At 36.0% G+C, this 21,120-nt stretch overlaps 1 protein-coding gene across 1 annotated transcript in view; it reads right to left on the minus strand.

Moving 5' to 3' along the window:
• Window positions 1–21,120, minus strand: part of Mat89Ba (nucleolar protein 6 Mat89Ba) — a 466,793-nt gene that overhangs the window by 188,656 nt on the left and 257,017 nt on the right. Inside the window, exon 14 of the mRNA XM_089102007.1 lies at window positions 4,369–4,523. Coding sequence (XP_088958133.1) covers window positions 4,369–4,523 — 155 coding nt within the window. The remainder of the gene's footprint in view (window positions 1–4,368; window positions 4,524–21,120) is intronic.

Consider the following 21,120-nt stretch of genomic DNA (forward strand, 5'->3'; position numbering starts at 1 on the left):
TACTCATGCTAATTGTTGTTATTTAGAGTTTGAATAGGTTATTTGTTGTAATTTCTGTTCGTTTTGGGTTCATTTTATTTCTTGATTGCGATTTATGGTAGTTTTACGCTTAAAAAACTTTCCAAATTTATGTTTACTCATTTTTGGTTTAACGAGGAGGCTCTTTACTATTCTTTGAAAAATTTTTCATGTGGAAAAAGTTTCTATATTTATTTCCGTTCATATTTTATTGACATAGTCTTTTTCATATAAAAGATATTTTATATCTTTTTAATTTTTTGTTCTATTATTCTCCATTTAACTTTATACTGGGATTCTTTTTTTAAGTTAACACAGTTTTCAAATACCTCGCTATTCTTATGTAATTTTTTATTGTATAAATACATAGAAAGAATTTTTTTATTAATTCAATATGTCCAAACACTTTACCCCCCGGTAAATAACCCCCGGAAAATCCCCCCCCCCCCACGGAAAAGAAGGCTTTCCAAATTTGAGAATTTTATTTGAGTTTTATTTTTATTTCTGTAGGCGGAAGAAGTTTTGTTACTTGTGTATCATGGGCAACTCACTCAAGTTTACGCTGTGTAAAACTCAAGAACAGAACCGGTTTCCTCTTTTTTTTTTTTTTTTTTTTTTTTTTTTTTTTTTTTTTTTTTAGCTTAGCGCGAAACAAGACAAAGACAAGTGACAGAATATATTGGACAGAATAGGCGTGACAGATAGGCGTGACAGGAGTGACAGAATATATAATTTGGGCTATATATTTCCACATAGGCGGGGGGAGGGGGTAAAAAGTATTTGGATAGATTGAAGTCAGAAAACAATCCTTTTTATGTATAAGACCGTTAAAAAATTATAGAAGAATAGCAAGGTATCTGGAAACTTTGTTAGCAAAAAAAAAAAAAAAAAGTACAAAGTAAATGCTTTGTTTTATTTAAGTGTTTTTTTCAAGTTAAATGTTTTTTTTTCAATAGCCGTTTTTCCAAGTATTAATTACTATTATTAGGTTAATGTAGTGTTTCATTGTTTTATTATGATCGCTGATCAAAGTTTATGTTATTTATGCCTTTCATTTACGTTATTTTACTACTGTTAAAATACACTTATTTATCTATATATCTAATATGCAGAATAATTGTATCAAACACATTTTGCAAGTAGACCCGATATACTTTACCCCCCTAATGTGCAAATCTATAGCCCAAATTAATTTCTAAAGTGACGAAAAAACTAACGAGAAAACCGGTTTGTTCTAGAATTTTACACAGCGTATACTTGAATGAGTGGCGCATAATCCACAAGTACCAAAATGCCTTCCCCCTACGGGAATAAAAAAAAAAACAAAAAAAAATTCTAAAATTTGGAAGGCCTTATTTTCCACAGGGGGGGGGGTATTTTCCGATGGAGGAGGGGGTTATCGCCGGGGGGGGGGTAAAAGCCGGCCACCTCCGAGGAGGGCGACCTTCTTTCATGTGGAGTACATGCCTTAAATATGTCCACCTCTTCTTCCTCCCCTTCTGGTAGGTTGGGTAGGGGAGGAAGAGGAGCTGGAGAGGTAGGGGGCTGGGAAGATAAAGGTGGACAAGGGCTAAGGTTGGGTTGGGAGGGAAGAGTGGATGAGGGGAGAAGGAATTGAGGATTGAGGAGTGATAGAGACTGGATTTGTTAATATCATTTTTCTTTTATGTTTTTGTTTACATATTATTATTTTTGATTCAGTTATTTATTTATTTATCTATTTTTTCATATATGTAGGTTATAGTTTATTTATTTTTGGTTTATTTATAACAGTTTTAATTAATTAGTTAGGGTTTAAGTAAATAGTCGAGTTAATAGTTGAGTAGTTACGTGGACTTTCGCGCGACCGCAAACCTCCAGCGCGAAAGTGTTGTTTAATTTATTTATTTGTTTGTGAATCTGGATTAATAATAACTTATGAACTTTAACTAACTTATGAACTTTAAAGAACAGCATAATGAGAGGCTGGCCAGTTCTATTACGGGCTTCAGAGTTACTAACTCTCTGTTGTCAGCTTATATTTAAAATTCTCCCAAGGCACATATATTCGAATGCAAGAATTCTCTTTTCAAGCTGTTGATGCATTTTCCAGCACTCACTAGCGTAGGGGAGTATGGTGAGCACATTGCTATTGAAGAGCCGTAACTTCAGTCGTAAAAAAATATTTGCTGCTCCTCCAAATGCACCAAACAGCTTCAGGTTTAGTCTTTGAAGGCGTAAGTTTGTCAAACTGAAGTGATTGGTTTATCTTTATTTATCTTCGCGGTTTAACGTGGCAACACTTCGAAAAGATACTGTCCTAAAAACTTTATCATTTTGAAACACCCAGAAGAAACAATCTTAGGAAATTAACTTTTTCAGGTATAAATGGAACTAAATGGAACCAAATGGGTCCAAAGGACGAAATTCTCTTTTATTTTGATGTACTTGGTACTTCACTTGGTTCTTGGTAGGCCTACGTAACAAAAAGAAAAATACTTACAATTCGGAGAAGCACATTGACAGGGCGGGAGATTTTAAGTGGAATCTTCCAATATACTCAAATACTTAAAATAGCATTTTAGACTTTAAAACAAGCACAGAAATGTCATTCAAAAACTCAAAAGACAAAAGTTGTTCATGGCTGTCTTTTAAAAAATAAAATTTGCAATTTTCGGCAATATTGTGGAAAAAAAAATTTTTTTTTAACTTTTTCTTCTTTTATTTTTAGGTAGAAAAGCGGAAACGCGCCTTAAGGCAAAAATCTATAAGAAGTTTGAAGAGAGATTTTCATCCGCCTTTAATCAGAGCGAGTCCCTGTGACAATATGAGAATGCATCAGAGAGAATTGAGGGTAATCGAATTAAGATATTCCATTATAATGATACCAACCAAGGTAGATGATTGGAATGAAACAAACACTTAACCTAAAAGCTTTGTGAAACAACACAGAACAATGCACTATATTTGTTCATTCTCAAGAGAAGCAGAAAAGCAAAGCAATTTTCAAAAACATCAATTTTAAATTGAGAAAAATAGTTTTGAATTAAATTAGCTGTAGACTTAACAACAGTGTTTAGTTTGCTAGTTCCGCCTTTATTCATGTACACGCATTTTGCTTTGACTGTAACATTAAAAAAAAAGATGAATAATTTCAAAAAGAGATTGGCAAAAACATAACTACTCTTATATAAAGCCCCATCTTCGAAGACTAAATAAAAAAAGTTTATCAGCTGAAAATAAGGAGAAAATTAAAAATTAAAACGAACAGAAAATTTTCCCTATATGAGGAGGGCCCCTCCTCAGTACCCCTCTCTTCACGCTAAAGTATTTTAGAACTTTTAAAAAAGCTTGTTATTCTAGTTAAACGGCCTTTGTATTTCAGGACTCGTTCTTAAAGAATTGGTACAATCAGTCAAACTTTAGCGTAAAGAGCGAGGTGTTTAGGGGGGGGGGCCTATTAAATACAGAATAATTTCTGTTTGTTTCGAGTTTCACCGTTGCTACTTACTTACAGTTGAAAGAACTTGTTTTTACTTGTTTAATTTCTGACTGTTTTTCAAATAATACCGAGAAATCCAGCTCCCCTCCGTGGAAAATTCCCACCTCCCAGAAAATTTCACTAAATAAAGTTCCTCTATGTAAAATACCTCCCCCTCCCAGAATATTCCGCCTGGATAATTCCATCCTCGCTGAAAATACCCAGGGAAAATTTCATGCGGACGATTCAGATGAAAAATTCTCCTCAGTATACTTTCATTTGAAAAAACCTTTAATTACTGATCGTTATTCAGATCATGTCAGAAATCTACCCTCCCAGGAAAATTTTCTCCAGTCCCCTGCCCCCAGGGAAAAAATCCTCCAGAGAATTCCAACCCCGCTGAAAATTTCCCCCGGAACATTTTCACATGTTAAAAATGTAGTCGGCAAAATCAAAGTAAGATAAATAAAAAGAATTTCATGTAGAAATTCTGGCAAATTTTTCCAGTGTAAAACTTCCCTTGTAAAGCTCTCTCCCGAAAACATCTCTCCCCACGAAACATTTTCAGCGTGGAAAATCCTCCCAAGAAGACCCCCCCCCCCACACAAAAAAAGGTCTGTATACTTCCCAATGACATATAGGGCAAATTGCATAGCTTACAGCCTTTTCCCCAGGGGCTTTGGGGGATAAGGTTTTCCCCAAAGGCATAGTGATTGGACCTTTCAACTATGCTTAAGGCCCTCTTTTTAATAGAATTTTAACTTGAGATAGGGCCTTAGCTTAATATATCCTATATAAAATCCTTCTAGCGAGCACAATAACTATTCGAAACAAGCTGGAGAAAGAATTGCACTGAGAAAAAAAATGTATAGAAATAAAAAACAATTTACCTTCAAAACATCAACAAAAGTAGGAGTTGGGTATGTAATAAGTCCACACTTTGAAGATAGTTCTTTACAGACTGCTATATAGAATGCTGCTTTAAGACGTTGCAATGCGTTGAGATCGTCTGGCCACTTGTTACTTGCCTCCAATGTAAGAATTACTGAAAGACAGTATTGTCATTTGAAGAAAATCAGAGATTGCATGTCATTTGTGTAGATGTAGCTTCTGCTGTTTGGTATTTGATATGATATGATATGACTTATTAACACTAAAAGCCCTACTGGGCCATGGTTAATACAAAATACACTTCAAAAATAATAAATGAAAGCATTCTTATTATAAACAAAACAAAAATAAAATAAAAAATAAATCTAAAGAAAATGATCACTATGCTACCATCCAATACCAATACCTATAATACCAGTCTAATAAACCTTCCCAAATTCTTTATCCCCAGAAAATTTCTATCTCTTAATATATTACCCACCCATTCCCTTTCAAACCACCCCAGAAAAATTTCCTCTCTCAAACCTCTTAATTCCTTACTTAAACATAAAAAATGAATTGAATCATCATTTTCGTCCCCACACATCGGACCAAAATAGGGACCAGACTTCGACCTAATCTTCCCCAAATATTTTCTCCTGTCTCCAAATGCTAAAAAAATTTCCCCTTACCGATTTTACCCATTTTAATTCATCCTTACTAAGCCCCGCATTAAAATACACTTCCGCCCCCCCCATTGGTCCTTAATACTAGCATACAGAGATAAAAAAGGTGACGAGGATATATCACATTGCCATTTCTGGATCTCCTGGCTATCGAAAATAAACTTAACTTGTTTTGCTACCGCCCCCCTTTCTACCACTAAACCTTTCCCTCCTTCCCACAGCCTACCTTTTCCACAACTTTCCAAAATAAGTTTAACTTACCTAGCCCAAGAACCTTTCCTCCTATCTCTCACAGATTCTTGGTAAGCTGCTTTTAGTATCCTCTCCTCTGGGAGGGATACTAATTTTTCCCAATACCTACTCATACTAACTAGCCTTATAACCCTTTTACTCCTCAGCCCCAAATCACCCCTTAAAACTAACCCATTAAACTTGTCACTTAGATCTATGAATCTGTTAACTTAACTGCATCCTCTCTAACTTAGCACCCTTTTGAAATTCCCAAATTTCACACCCATAACTAAATGCTACTATCAAAAATCTTCATCATTAATTTAATATCATTTAGGCTTATCTTGTTAACACACTCCACATCGCCCTAAGTCCTCCTCTCTCCATTCAATCAACATGACTACTCCACCTTCCATTAGATGTAACCTTATACCTTAAATACACAAACTCCTTTTCAATCTTTAACTCACTACCATTCACATAAAAAATTTTACTTCGTCCCCCTTTTTCTCCAAATACTACTACCGCTGACTTATCACCATTTAAAATTAACTTCTTCTCTACTGAATAATCATGGGTCAGATCTAACAATCTTTGCAGGTCTTTCCCACTTTTTGCAACCAACACTATATCATCCGCAAAAAGGAGAGCAAACAAAGATTTACGCGATAACTCAATACGTGGTGCTGCCCTCCTCCTAAAATAATCCTATATATCATTTATAAATAAAGAAAATATTAGCAAAACAGATTATGTAACATGGCATATTTCCCACAAGAATAATTAGTTCATATTCATGAAAAAAACAAGAGCAAGTAACAAAACGGGTTCTATAAGGTAAGTTCATAGTTAAAGACAAATCCAATACCATGACTTCCCAAGAATGATATATAACATCTTTTGAAAATCATGTTAGCTAAATTCAGTTTCACTAACTTTCCGAAGACTACTCAGTAACCATAAACACTATTTAAAGCTTTACAGGAATCTGTACTATGCAACCTAAGAATATTCTTGAATGTAAAAGGGGGGAGGGGTGGTAAAAAAAACATAATTCATTTCAATACAAGTATTTCCAGGAGGAGCTAGAAGGTCCTTAGCACCAATCCCACTGGAAGAATTTATCCAAATCATCACACTTTTCTTCATATGCATATTACATTTCTATTACTTCATCTTCAGTCTTGGAAACAGTTTAAAGGGACGACATTTACGTTTCAACAATTTTATTCAAGAAGCTTTTTAGGGAAACCTCATAACTACAAAAATCCTCCTTTTCCCTGAGGCTAATTTTCTTTTGGTTCTTTAGACTGAAAGTGAAAGCACATGAGAATTGTAGCAAAAGACAGTTTTTTTTTCTTTGTAGTAGCTACAAAACAACAGAAATGGAAGTTTTTTTAATTGCGATGAGCATTCCGAACATAAATGTTGTGGAAAGAAACTTAGTTATATAGAAATCAGTATAAATCCTACCTAGATACAGAACAGATCTAAGAGAATGATTCAGTATCTATAGATACTGAAAGGATCTAAGAAAATGATTCATGAATTCAAACAAGCACTAGAATAAAGCCAAATGAATAAAGCCAAAGAATAAAAACAAATGAATTCACTTTTATTTGGTATAGCCATTCAACACGTTTGAATTAAAATAAAATATTTTAAGTATGCTTTGAATGAAAACCCGATACATTACTCCAAATAAAGGAAATCAAGCAAGTAAATTCTCAAATCCTTCTAGCGTAGGCTTACGGTATATGCGTACATACTAGGGAAGTCCCGACAACACGCCCACAGAGGCCTTTTAGGGTAGGTTGGGGGGGGCAATCACGTCTTTGATGGTAGTTTGAGATTAGAAATAACAATTTCTAGCTTAATCGATATTAACAATAACCATGTTATTCGAACTTCATTGTGTAAAAGTTTGAAGTGATAGACCATAAGGGGGAGATAGACAATAGTAGTCAGATAATTCACAAGTTATATTCGACTTTATCTGTATTGGTAATAATCATACAGACTTATTTGTATAAACTATTGGGGAAGCAAAGAAAGCAGACAAGAAATTGAAGCGTAAATCAAGGAAATGTCAATTGAAGTCAATTAATACCATTGCTTGGAACCTGGAAGATGTAGCTAGTCGACAAAATAGCAAGATATAGTACGAGACAATGGCAAGTTTAGCGATCAACAGAAAGTAGCCAGCGTAGACTCGTCTCAGCTAAATACAGTAATAGGGACTCGGTTCGTGAAAACGAGAGAATTAAGAAGAGACAGACATATTGTTAGAGGAAGCAGTAACCCTTGGTGAAGTTGTAGGAAATAGCATAGAAAAGAATGCGATATTTATGGTAAGTGAAGGAAGACTCGTTTAGAAATAGGGTGTTTCAAAAGGCATTAAATGTTTAGAAAATACTAAGTCCAGGCCCTGCAAGTAGGGTAAAGCAGTTGTTCAACCATTGTTGATAGTGGGAAGGTGAAAGTCTCCTAGACGTTGATTATGCACACTATTTATTTGAACGTCTTGGGTAAATGTCATGACAAATTAAGATAACATGAGGAGGTTTTAGTGTACGAGAGTGGGCTTGAAAAGTTTTAATGAAAAGTCATAAAACTTAGGAATGAATTGGTGGCGAACTTTACAAAGTGAGTATTATTAGTAAGTAAGGTGGATACAGAGAAGGTAAAAAGGTAAACCAGATAATGGGAAATGTACAAGGAAAAATATCTAAAGAATAGGAGCATTCTGAAACATGGTTAAAAAAATTAAGGAAGAAATTCTCGATGTTTGCCAATGAATTGTCAAAAAAATAGCTTCAGGGGCTCGCTTGTACATCACACAAGATGTTGTTCCAAAAATGTGGTCTATATAGCCGTCTATATATATACAAAAAAATAAACAAATGCAAAATAATAAAATAGTTCCGTCGATAGAGGTTGCGCAGAAATGTAACTTTGGGCTATCCAGCTGGGGCCGAAAAAGAATACCTTCCTGAAATGGCACGGGAAGATGTTAAGAGAAAGGTCTAAAAGAAGCGGGACCTTCCTGGAAGGGACCGCTGGAACAGTGAAAAGAGTTTGGTGGATAAGGAGCAGTTGTGTTGTTTACAGTCGACTTTCTTCTGCAATTTTTCGTCAGTAGTAGTAGCAGGTTTCCATTTTAATTTCGTCCCTCCCAGCGTCACAAATTCCTTTTCCTTTTCCCCCAACTTCAGGTTCAAGGTTTTAGTAAACCTCCGTAATCAAAGTTACTGTCACAATAAAATACTATCTTCGAAAAAAAGAATAGAAAGTGTCTAACCGCTTCATAATTTCTTTCAGAACTACGGTCTCTTTATTTACTTCTCAATATCCACCAGTGCTTGGTACAAAAAAAAAGAAAAGAAAAACAAAAGAAGGGTTCAGGCACCATCAGCTCTAAACGCACATTATAAATATTTACTCTTTATCTTAGAGTTTCAATAAATAGGGAGTTGAATTTTCAATAACTAGAACAAATTTCGAACGGGGTGCGGGGGGAGGACTGAATTTTAGACACATTTAATGAAAACGTGGTGAAATAAAAAAAGAAGCAGAAAAGAAGGAGAAAAATGGTCTAATTTTCCAACAAAGGTCCCGCCGTTTACCCATGCCATTTAAACATTTGCCTCTCAATTACTCGGACTATCTGTCTTGGCTTTTTCTACAATTAGCCATGTCTTTAACTCTACTGCAAAATACTTTATTTTCAATTCAAACACTTGATTTTCAATTCACAGGTTTGAAGATCAGACTAAAATTATTTTTGTTGGATAAAAAACCTTCGTAAAAACAAAAGAGGTTTTTAGCTTTTCTTCAGAGATCTGATGGGTTTAATCATTGTGATTAAAATTGTTCCTATTTCAGGAAAAAGAGGTTCTTCTTGTTGCTCTTACGAGAATTTAGTTAAATCCCATCCTAAATTAGACATAAAACAAATTTCTATGTTTGATTGTTATTTTTTGTGTTTTGTTATTTGGTTAGAAATTTGTTATTTTACAATATAGTCTTCCCATGAACTATTTGTAATCAACTGAGCACTAGGATTTCACAATTTTCTATTTTTATTTTATTTATTTATTTCTTCTTTTATTTTTTTTTCTCAGTCACTTTAATGGCAAGGTAGTAACCTCAATTTTATTAAAGGAGTAAGAATTACCAGCAAAATTCTTACCATTTTGAATAGATCCTAACTTGCAATACTGAGGCAAGATCAATGCAAGTAGCCGAGAAAAATATCATACTTGATTAAGCGGAAATCAAATTTTTATCCAAGTTGCACAAGAAACATTCCCCACGATATCTGAACGGACAAGTAAGGAAATCCCTCCAGGAAACAGATAAATTGTATTTCTGGATCTAGTATAAGAGCTCCTTCATTATATATATCTCTTTAATTTTTCATGGCATGAATTTTTCTTCAAAATAGCCATGAATATGAAATGTTAGTGGGGGAAGATAAAAGCAAGAATATAATTTTGGAGGACATTTGCATTACAGAGAATAAGGGGTTAATGAAAAACTATTTTTTATCTTCTAAAAAATTAATAGAAGACGTTGATAAAGAAGAAAAATACGGCTATTAGAAAATTAATCAATCGGTCAAGAACATGTCGAAGGAAGATTAAACAAAAACTGAAAAAATAGCAATAGGAAATTCGTAAACTAAAATAAAAATTATCAAAAGCAGTAGAAACTAGAACGACTTAACGACCACCTCTCTCATTTGTAGGGCCATCGAGAGAGAGTGCCATTTGAGCGTTCTGCACCAAATCTAACGCCGGAAAGAGCATGGTCGTTTGTATCAGTTTCTCGCAAGTCATCTTTTCACAGTTCGGAAGCAACCAGAGAAGAATATCTCAAATAAGAGAAGTTCCAATTTCCTTTCGTTCCTTCATTAGGCCTACAACCTTTTCCCATTCCATTCGGGAACGACCTATTTTTCGTTTAGCCCACGATATCTGGCCAAAAAGGACGGTCTTTGATAATATGTCATCCATAGTCCGTAGAACGTGTCCTCGCCATCTCAACCTTTCTCTCAGCCCTAAAATTCCTCTGGAAAAAATTTAACAAATCCTCCTCCGTCCTTCGAAGTACAAAAATTTTGGAACAGTACTTGACCAATGTCATCATTTTAGCTTCCAATATTCAAATCTTGGTTCGAACTGATCTTCTCATTCTTGTAATCTTATTTTAATCGTGAAAGAAACATCCTGGGTCTTGGCTATTCTAGTTTTAACATCTTCACAGCATCCACCATCTTTACTAATAATACTACCCAGGTAAGCGAAGCAATCTACGTGATCGATCTTCTCGTTATTCAACATCACCTTCACCTTCAGTTACTCCCAGTCCAAGAGACTCTTTTTAACATTAATTTTCAAATCTATTTTTGCGCCCCGAGCTCTCAAAATCTCCAAAAAATCATTCATTTTTAGTCTAGAAAAATTGTGAAAAAAAGGGGTCAGCCTCAAAAAAATTGTTACACAAATGATTCTTTCACTAGCAGACCAAAAATATGTGCTGATTCCGAATCCGACAAATTTTGCCGCTCTAGCTCTTTCACAAATTTGAGTTTTTTAGGTTGAATTTGAGGTTGAGGCAAAAAATGTTGATTGAGTAAATACCAGCAAATGTGATTAGATATCATTTCTACGCTCTTTTTTTGCTGATGAACATGAAATTGAATGTTTTAATTCAAAAGAATTGTTTGGGGCTTATAGCTTTGATAGAGAGAGAGTAAGATTGGGGGAGAGGGTCAACCTGCAGGTGTATATTGAACTTGGCCTATGGCAAAACACTCGCAACCTCGCGCCTTGGTAACAACCAAGACTGGATCCAGGTAAAGTCCAGTATGCCTGGAACCTCAGTTTTGTGAAAGTGAGTAAGAATGAGAAGGAGGAGGGGAAGTTAAAACGCATATTTGGCAACAACAAAAATATACTGTCGAAAAGCTTCCCTTAGCTGAGACAAAACACAAGTTCCAAAAAAAGATAAATATACTCAGATATAATGCAAACCACTTCCTAAATTCGGAATTGTATTTTCAGGACGACATTCTTTGCATTAAAAAATTCACCCTCAAACTAAAAAAACGCAAATTTCTGAAAGAGCTAGAGTGGCAAACTTTTTGGATTTGGAATCAGCATATATTTGTTTTTGTCGAATAGTGAATGAATAATTTGTATAACGATTTTTTTTAGGTTGACCCCCTTTTTTTTACAATTTTCCAAGAGCCTCTCCCCCAACCTCACACTCTCTCAAAGCTTTAAGCCCCAAACAATTCTTTTGACTTTAAACATTTAGTTTCATGTTCGTCATAAAAAAAAGAGCGTAGAAATGATGTAACTAATCACATTTGCTGGTATTTACTCAATCAATATTTTTCGCCTAAAGCAAAAAATTCAACCTAAAAAATCTCAAATTTGTGAAAGAGCTAGCGATGTGAAAGACCTTTTCGGATTCGGAATCAGCACGTGTTTTTTAGTCGAATACTGAAAGAATCATTTGTATAGCAATTTATTTGAGGTCAAACCCCATTTTTACTAGACTATTTGCTAACAATTTCATCACTCAAATCAATCCTTCCTTCGAATATTATTTTCTAGAGATGGGCTTAGGGCATCCGTTGAATGTGGCTCAACTACTAAAGCCGTTTAATCTGGATGGTGTGCATGATGGCGTAGGAATAGGTGAGCGAATATAATAAGCATTCATTTGATATTCTGTCAAAAATGCCAGCAAACTTGTCTATGGGGAGAGGGCGACTTATGACTACTTTGTAACGAATCTAACGTCAAAAAGAACGTGGCTGTTAGCGTCAAACTCGTTCAAGTCCTAATACCAATCTTAAGATGCAATAGCAATGCATATGCGAATTAAAAATATCCGCCTCTCAGTTGCAGGGTCAACGAGAGAGTATGACATTTTGGAGTAAATTCAACACTGGAAAGGATATGATCGTTGACATTGGTCTCTGATAAATAAGATTATCAAATTTATGATTCAATAGTGACAAATATGCAAATTGAAATTATCGCCTCTCAATTGCAGGTTCAGCAAGATAACAAATACAACGTCATCGTCAGACAGTGTGACCTTCGGGGGCGGTCTCTGGCAAGTTACATACAACTTATAATGCAATAGCGATAGCTATACGAATTAGAAATATCCACATCTTTCAGTTGTACGACTATGGAGAGAGCGTGGCACCTGGGCATTTTGTTCCCAATCCAACGTCAGAAAGGATGTAATAATCACAGTTGGTTTCATGCAAGTCACATTATCAATTTTACGATGCAATAGTGAAACATATACAAATTGCTCTCTGTTGCCGGGCAACGGAGAGTAGGTGACACCTGTTGTGACACGTCCTACGTCGGAAATGACGTGACCGTCAACGTCGGTCTTACAAGCCAAATTATGCATTATATGATACAATAGTGATACAGGTGCTAACCAAAAATATCCGCTTCTCTAGATTGCAGGACCGCGGCGAGTATGACATGTGAGTGTCTTGTATGTTTGAGCATTTCACAACAAATCCAACACTGGAAAGAAAGTGGCGGTCAGCGTTAGTCTGGAAAGTCAAATCATCAATTTCACGATGCAATAGCGATACACTTACAAATTAAAAATATCCGCCAATCTTGGTTGACGGGCCGACGAAAAACAATGACGTCATAGTGTTTTGTGAAAAATCAAACGTCGGGAAGAATTTGACAGTGATGTAAGTCTCTGGCGAACATCACTTCCACTTTCTTTCGATTTTCGAGGGTTTCCATGATAAAAAATAAAATAAAAATCAGCGTCCCCGAGAATCAAAGGTTGTCTTGATATTTTATCTGGTTGGGTTGATTACGCGAATTATACCTGTTGGCGGCACAATTTCATCAAATTCTGTATGGTAGTAAACATTAGACAACAATGGTTTACCCATGTTTTATGGAGTTCGCTTTAAAAATTATCATTGATAATCTCACCAGATAATCTTCCTTCTTTCTTTGCTGGCAGCTGAATATTGAGTAAATCGTTTATTTTGCTTTTAACTTTGACTTTGCAGGACAAGGAACAAGGAACATTTGACAAAACGGAAATAGTGGAATTTCACAGGAAATTTCCACAAAAACTATAAACTGTTTTTCTTAGTGTATGGTAAAGGTTAGTAGATCTTGACAAGGTCTTTTTGTAAACATAATTGACAGAAGACCTTTTGTGTAAATGATCTCTGTAAGAGGAGTTTAATAGAAGTTGATGGCCTTAAACGTTCCATTGAAAGTGCTATTTGTACATAAATCTCAAAGAAATATTGGTGATCTTTAAGAACATCGAATCCCCATAAGAATTTGGACTTACTTGTGTTCTTAGTATAAAATCCAACTATCAGGCATAACGTATAAAACCGTACATCAGCAATTGTCCATGGTTGGTAGTTGTTGTTGAAAATCAAATGCAAAAAATTTTGATAGTTTAGGGCATGGGCTCAGTTTTTTTACATGAAAAATACATGATCCTTTTTTTACAAAGAGAAATCACCTTCCTTTTTTTGTGCAGGAATGTCCCAAACCACATCTTGTGATTATCTAATTTTTGGTAAATCTGGCAAAAAACGACATGAAATGTTATTTATTCGTTGTTCCCTCTAATCAAAAAGCGCTTGTGACACCCCTAGCCTGAACAAATCGCTTTTTTCATTCCGATTTAATTTTTTATCGAGGTTCTATTTTATCTCCCAGAAAATCCAGCCCTTTCCAGAATTTTCAAAATTGGAAGTGGAAGCACTGCTGGTGAGTCATACTATCAATTTTATGCGGCAATGCTAGGCAATTATACCCTATAACAAAATAAAATTCACGTTGAGGATAGGGGTGACCCAAAACAACTCTATAATATTACATACAAGTGACCTAACGACAGAGAACACTGAGCCTTTTACTTATCTTTTTAATCTATCTTGATTTTTGAAAAAAAATACATCCTAGGGAGCTGCAGCTTAACCGCTTGACTGTGCATATTTCAGTAATTGCCATCAATTTTTGGGGTCTAAAAAATCTATAAAAAAAGTAGCCTGATTTACGAATACTTAATAGTAAACGAAATTTCATTTTGAAAAAGATCTTGTTGGACCATCTCCCCTCCAAATTTTAGCTACCCCCGTTGTGTAATTTTTACATTTTTAGTTTAAGGTCAACATGAATACCTGAGGCCGCAAAATCGAAAATTTACCCCAATCTTTTTCTATGTGTACATTTCTCATGCTAAAGTAATAAACTTTAGAGCCAAGACCCAATTTCCAACACCGTTAAATTTGTGACCCAATGAATCTCTCAATCTAAGACTCCTAAGGCCATCATCTAGCCAGTTATAACCTCTCTTGCCTACCTGAGGAGAAGAAAGCCAATGTTTTCTCAGTAATTGGCAATAGAATGACCTCTCTTAGCTTAGGACCGAAAAGAGGTAATTGGAAGAACTTTGCCTCCCTTAGGATTTAGAACCAGTTCACAAACTGGAATGATACGACAAGTTTTATATGAATGAAAAGCAAAGGAATTGGAATGAAGGCAAAGGAATGACAAGCAAATACAAAAAAATAAACAGATAGTTATGAAAATAATAGCCCAGAATACAGAAATCTTGAAGTTCAGAAATTGTAGAACCACAATTTGAATCTTCAGCGTTTTAGGGGTTCTTTCAATCCAAAACATAAAAAATGAGCCTTCACTTATATTACCACGTCATCAACAAGCGTGGGTTAATCTCAGCAATACGTTACAGCAAACAAAGTTTTCAAAACTATTTGCAAATCGTAAAACATAAAATATTTATAGCATCTAAAAATACTTGAGATAAAAAAATTCTTTCTTATTCCATCTTTATATCAGCTATTTTGTTAGATTTCAGTGGCTTTTCTCTCCCCCCACCCTCCACACATTCAGAAATACATCTCGAACTTTTTCTTTGAGTTTCCAAGCAATATGATAAGTATCCTCTAATTCACCTGATTCTTGTGGGTGTTTAAAAATAAGCTTCGCGAAACCAATTAAGCGTTTGAAAGACATTGTGTGGTACAAGTAGACAGAATTTTATCTCTTTTTTTAAAGCCATTGGCGTTCGCAAGTTTTATATGTTTTCCTCGGGAGTGACGAGTCAACAACTGTCAAAGCGAGGGGTGGGGCAAGCTGCAAAACTAAACTTTTTTTGTCTTATTTTAGGGAAAACTTCTGCTTTTTAACGTATGTTTAATATGACTTGAAGCCCTACAGTACCCTTCCATTTTAGCCTCCCTGATGACGTTTTTTAATTCTATGAAGCACACCCCTCACTTATTCTTTTTTTCTCGTATTTTACTTTTATCTCAATTGGCTTTTAGGAACATACTTCAGTCAAAAAATTTGAGAGCAGAATATAGAAATTAATGTAGAAAATCGTAAAAGTAAAAATAAAATTTTTTGGGAGGGGCTTTAATCAAATCAATCTGGGTCTCAAATCTTCTTCTCCTCCTACAGAATACAGTTTTATTTTAAATCACTAAATACTGCATTCAAACTAAAAGAACTGTTAATAACTAGAAATCGACCAAAGTGAAATTTAAAAAAAAAACTGTAGCACACGATAAGTTTGTATAGTGATATAAATATAGAGCTCAGAAAAAAAGGATGAAATGATTGATGCTACAACATATAGGGATGCAAAGATATTCACGATCACTTTGCAATGTCTAGATAACCAGGGTTGCCGTTTCATCTTGTGAAATCCTCGTCTTACCGGCAAAAATTACTGTATGGGCAGAAAGTGCTTTCTTCAGTATTTTTTGTGCAAGTGGTGCTAACTGACAAAAGAATATTCAATAAAGGCACAAAAATTTTAAATTTTTAGTAAAAATTACCTTATTTAAAAATAAACTAGCTTTCACCGAAAGTGTTACTTTTGTTTACATTTATTAGTGACAATAAGCCCAGTGCCCTCTCATGGTTTATGATTTGCAAAGAATTCAAAGCGAATTTTGAAAAGTGAACAGGTTTCCAAAATGTATTAGACATGTAATAGACTTTCTTAAATCTTAAAATGGCACGTAAAAAATGAGATTTCTGACAGTATCTAAAATTGTACATTTTCCTTTCGTTTTGAAGTTTTCGTCATTATGTTTAAATTTTGACTTTGTCATATCTAAAATTTACCGTATTATTTCAGACGTTTTCAACTTTCATTTTCTTATTAAAAAGATTTACATAATTACATACAGATTTGTAATAAAAGTACCCAGTGGCGGATCCAGAGGGGGGCGATAGGGGCGCCCCCCCCTCGCGGTGTCTAGAGTAGTGCAATTTACTTAATTTACTCAAGTTTACGTTGATTAAACTTGCTCCTAACGCAAGTTTATCAGATAAACCTATTTTGCACCCCCCCCCCCTAAAAAACTTTTTTAGGATCAACTTATTTTGCGCCCCCCCCCTACAAAAATCCTGGATCCGCCCCTGAAAGTACCAGTAAGACCCCACAATCCAAAAATACAAACAATGGCATATTCGCTTAATTACAATTACCGTCATTATTTAGTTACATCATAAATTAAATAAATAACGGTGTGAAATATACGTTAAAACGTCGGAAAAACAATAAAAAACCTCCTATCGCAGAGACAGACAAAAAAATACCCTCAGGCATAATTATCCGAAAGGTTTGCTAAATTTCCACGCGCCCCCCCCCCCTCCAGCCTCAAAGGAGGTACGTTTTCGCAGCAGTGAATCAGAGTAAGGACTGGCGACTCCTTGATGCCCTATGAACCTCCTGAGGCGATACCACCACCAAGGTCTAAAGTGAAGTTATGTCATAATCTTCTCTACTGCGTATTTGATGTGTATTAAGCCGCCTTATAATAACAAGCCGCCTTATATATAATAGCAGACACTTTAATAAATTGCAAAATTAACCACTTTCCCATCAAAAGTTTTCCACGGTTTCTGTTCAAAATCTCTTTCAAAGACATCACAGATGAGTATAAGCTTTAAAGGGAAGTTAGAACTAAGAGGGAAACTAAAAGTTAGGCTAACATCAGGGTTGTAACTCCTAGTTATTAGAGGAAACTAACTTATTAATCCCAAAGTTTAGACTTTAGGTAAGGCTTGCCAGACACTACCGTCAGTTACAACACAACGGGCAAAATGAAAAAAATTGACACGTTACACAAAAAGGTTGGCACGCTGGATCCTGTGTTCATAAGGGCAGGGGTTCGAGCCCTGGTGTCACTGATTATTTAATCTGGAACGGGGGTCAGTGGTATTACTGTAAGCTCAGCCAGAGTCGACCCAACTCTAAATGGGTATAAGTAGAAATATGGGGTAAAACACGGTAAGCGTCGGATAATTTGTCCGCGACTAGGCCTTGAACTCCCAGCCGAAGGCGGAGTATGAGAGATCTGTACCTTCGCTGCGCAGACCATTATTCAGCATAAAAAAAGTTTGAAGTTATTTTTTTTACACAAACAAGCCAAGATTGAATGTACTGGAACTAAAGGTTAAGAAAGAATTTTGATGGTTTCTGTATGCACGTATTTAGTTAATTGCAAAATTAAGTAATTACATATTTTCTTGGTTTTCAGTTTCTTTTTTTCATGACTTTTTAGTTTTCGATTTGTAGGTCGTTGGTTGTTTTAGTCTTCATATAATGATGCGAAGCGAAGACAATTACAGTCAGATTAATGACAAAAGCAGAAAATTAATGACAGACGAACAAAAGCATTTAAAATATTCAAAGGCCCGAGACAGATATAATGATATTACTACTAAATTCAGCAATTTCTCCTTAAAAAAAACTGATGCATGGGTAATTGAATAGGGAAGAGGAAGTAGGAATAGTCTCTTTCAAATATCATCGCTTGGAGAATTCAAATTTCTTAATCTTTGTGAACTGGACTAAACTGATTTATTTACATATTATGTATAAACAAACATCAGTCACAACAATGGCCAAGAGATGGGCATAAAATGCCTGGTAAAAGACACTAACTTCAGCTCGAACTCTAAACACTAACTCTAATTCTAAACAAATTATTGAATCAATTCTTAAAAAAAACTCTCATCGTGCCTTTCTCAAACAAAAATCTTTTACTTTCGCTCAACACAAATTATTCAATCCTTACAACAACAAAAAATATAAAACATAAAATAAGAAAAACCTCTCTCACCGTACCTTTTTTTTATAAAAAAAACAAAACAATATAGATTCATTTAAAAATTAAATGGTCCAAATTTATATAAGCTAATGCGTTCTGCCCCTTGAATGCGAGTTTGAACATGATTCTAAATTTCCAAAGCTATACAACAGATAGTGAAGCCGGCACGTGCGAAGTCTCGATACTCGACCAGGAATATAACGGCGGGTGTGCCTGTACCTGAACCACCGTGTAACTGAACCACAAGCAAGTGAACCCCTGTAACTGAACCACCGTGCAACCGAACCCCTGTATAACCAAACCCCCGTGCCACTGAACCTTCGTGTAACTGAACCACCGGGCAACTGAACCCCATTTAACTAAACCCTCGTGTAACTAAACCCCCGTACATCATTGGGAAACATACGGAAATTTTTTGTGTGGGGGTTCTCTGGAGGATCTTTCATGAGAAGAAAGTATTTTCACGGAGGGGGGGGGCAAGATTTGCACATAAATTCCTCTTTTCCACTTCCCTTACAACTTCTCAATTAAACTAAAAAATAACACGACTCAAAGAAGATTTTTTAATTTTGAAAACCATAAACTTCGCGAGGGGGGTGTTTTCCAGGTGATGGGGTTTCCGTGGGTGGAGGAAGGGAAATTTTCCGCGGGGGAGGGGGTAAACGCTTAGACCCGTAGAAAGTGACAGGGTGAAGGGAATCCCAATTAACAGACATAAAAAAGAGAAATAAATCTGGATTTAAGAGTTTATGACGTCCGATTTTCTTTGTTTTTGCGACAACAAAACAGAGCATTTTTATAAATCATATTGACAGTAATTTATATAAAGACTTAAAAAAGCGAATAATTCCAAAAAGGTTGAACATGTAAAGATTCTAACTTGTGTTTTACCCAATGTAAGTACGGTGGTTGAGTTGCACGAGGGTTCAGTTGCACGGTGGTTCAGTTGTACGGTGGTTCAGTTGTACGGTGGTTCACTTGCACGGGGGTTCAGTTACATGGTGGTTCAGTTACACGGGGGTTTAGTTAAATTGGGTTGAGTTGCACGGGGGTTGAGTTGCACGAGGGTTCAGTTAAAGGGGGTTCAGTTGCATGAGGGTTCAGTAGCACGAGGGTTAAGTTGCACAGGAGTTCAGTTGCACGGGGGTTCAGTTGCAGGGTGGTTCAGTTGTAAGGTGGTTCAGTTGAACGGTGGTTCAGTTACACGGTGGTTCAGTTGCACGGTGGTTCAGTTACAGGGGATCAGTTACACGGTGGTTCAGTTACAATGGAACCATAACGTCGTTTCTAGCATCATGAGTGAGCCTAACTGAAAGCAACTAAAGACTTAAGATTATGCACTATTCCGACATTCATATGCGAAAATGACAGCTTAGTAATTACGAATTCCTTCTATGTTATGTACAATCAAACGTTTGAAACAAGATACTGTACCATAAACGCGTTCGACATAAGACACTGTAATTAAAATCAAGTAGTTGCGGGCATCAGGCCATAGTTTAATTGTAAAAAAAAGCCAAGACTGATAGTCCGAATGAGTGAGAGGCAAGTCCGCCATAAGGCCTTTTTAGGAGTATATAAAAATAGTGTATAAATAGTGTATATAGCCCTTTTTAGGAGTGATGTCATTCCACTTGTCATCAGGCGTATGCCAGATTTGCCTCTCACTCACTCGGACTATCTCTCTTGTTTTTTTCTACAATTAAACCATGGCTTGATGCCCGCAACTACTTGATTCGTTTTGGAAGTTGTGACTCAATGACACATTGATTGTGACACAAGCCAATGATTCTAATAAGTTCAACGATAATTTTCGAAACGAAAAATGTGGCCAGTAGACGTTATTGTTTCGTTTATATTAGGTGTAGCCTATATCTCGTATTTATCTATTAATGTGATATTCATATCTCTTTACACCACCAAATATAACCAAAATTTGGATCTATTTACCAATGCATAATACTTAGGGCACAAAAACAGTCCAGCTTGTGCACCAGGAAACAATAAATAACTAATCTATCCATTGCCACAAGACAGATCAGCCTCTAGAGACAGGTGTCATCTATGCCACAAGACAGATCAGCCTCTAGAGACAGGTGTCATCTATGCCACAAGACAGATCAGCCTCTAGTGACAGGTGTCATCTATGCCGCAAGACAGATCAGCCTCTAGTGACAGGTGTCATCTATGCCACAAGACAGATCAGCCTCTAGTGACAGGTGTCATCTATGCCACAAGACAGATCAGCCTCTAGTGACAGGTGTCATCTATGCCACAAGACAGATCAGCCTCTAGTGACAGGTGTCATCTATGCCACAAGACAGATCAGCCTCTAGTGACAGGTGTCATAAGAAATCACAAATAAAGATACTTTGGCGACGTACTACACATGGTCAGTCTCCGGCTACTTAATACAGCACCCCACTGGCAACGAACAGATTCACGCTTCAGAGGCAGACCCAAAAAGACACTGCAACGAAGGTAAAGGACCGATCTGCACAAACTGTGCACGTCAATCCAACCTCTTTGGGAAAAAATTCTAGCAGTAGCAAACTAGCGGGAATGGCGACTCCTTCTTGATGGCCTGGGTACGTCTAGAGGGGCAGGTGGATATAAGGTCTGTTCATTACTTTACCTGTACTAGCTAAAATTGGTCTTTTACCATA

The sequence above is a fragment of the Artemia sp. Qi Xiang Cuo genome, chromosome 16 (genome assembly GCF_049724085.1).
Source record: "Artemia sp. Qi Xiang Cuo chromosome 16, ASM4972408v1, whole genome shotgun sequence".
Taxonomy (NCBI): Eukaryota; Metazoa; Arthropoda; class Branchiopoda; order Anostraca; family Artemiidae; genus Artemia; species Artemia sp. Qi Xiang Cuo.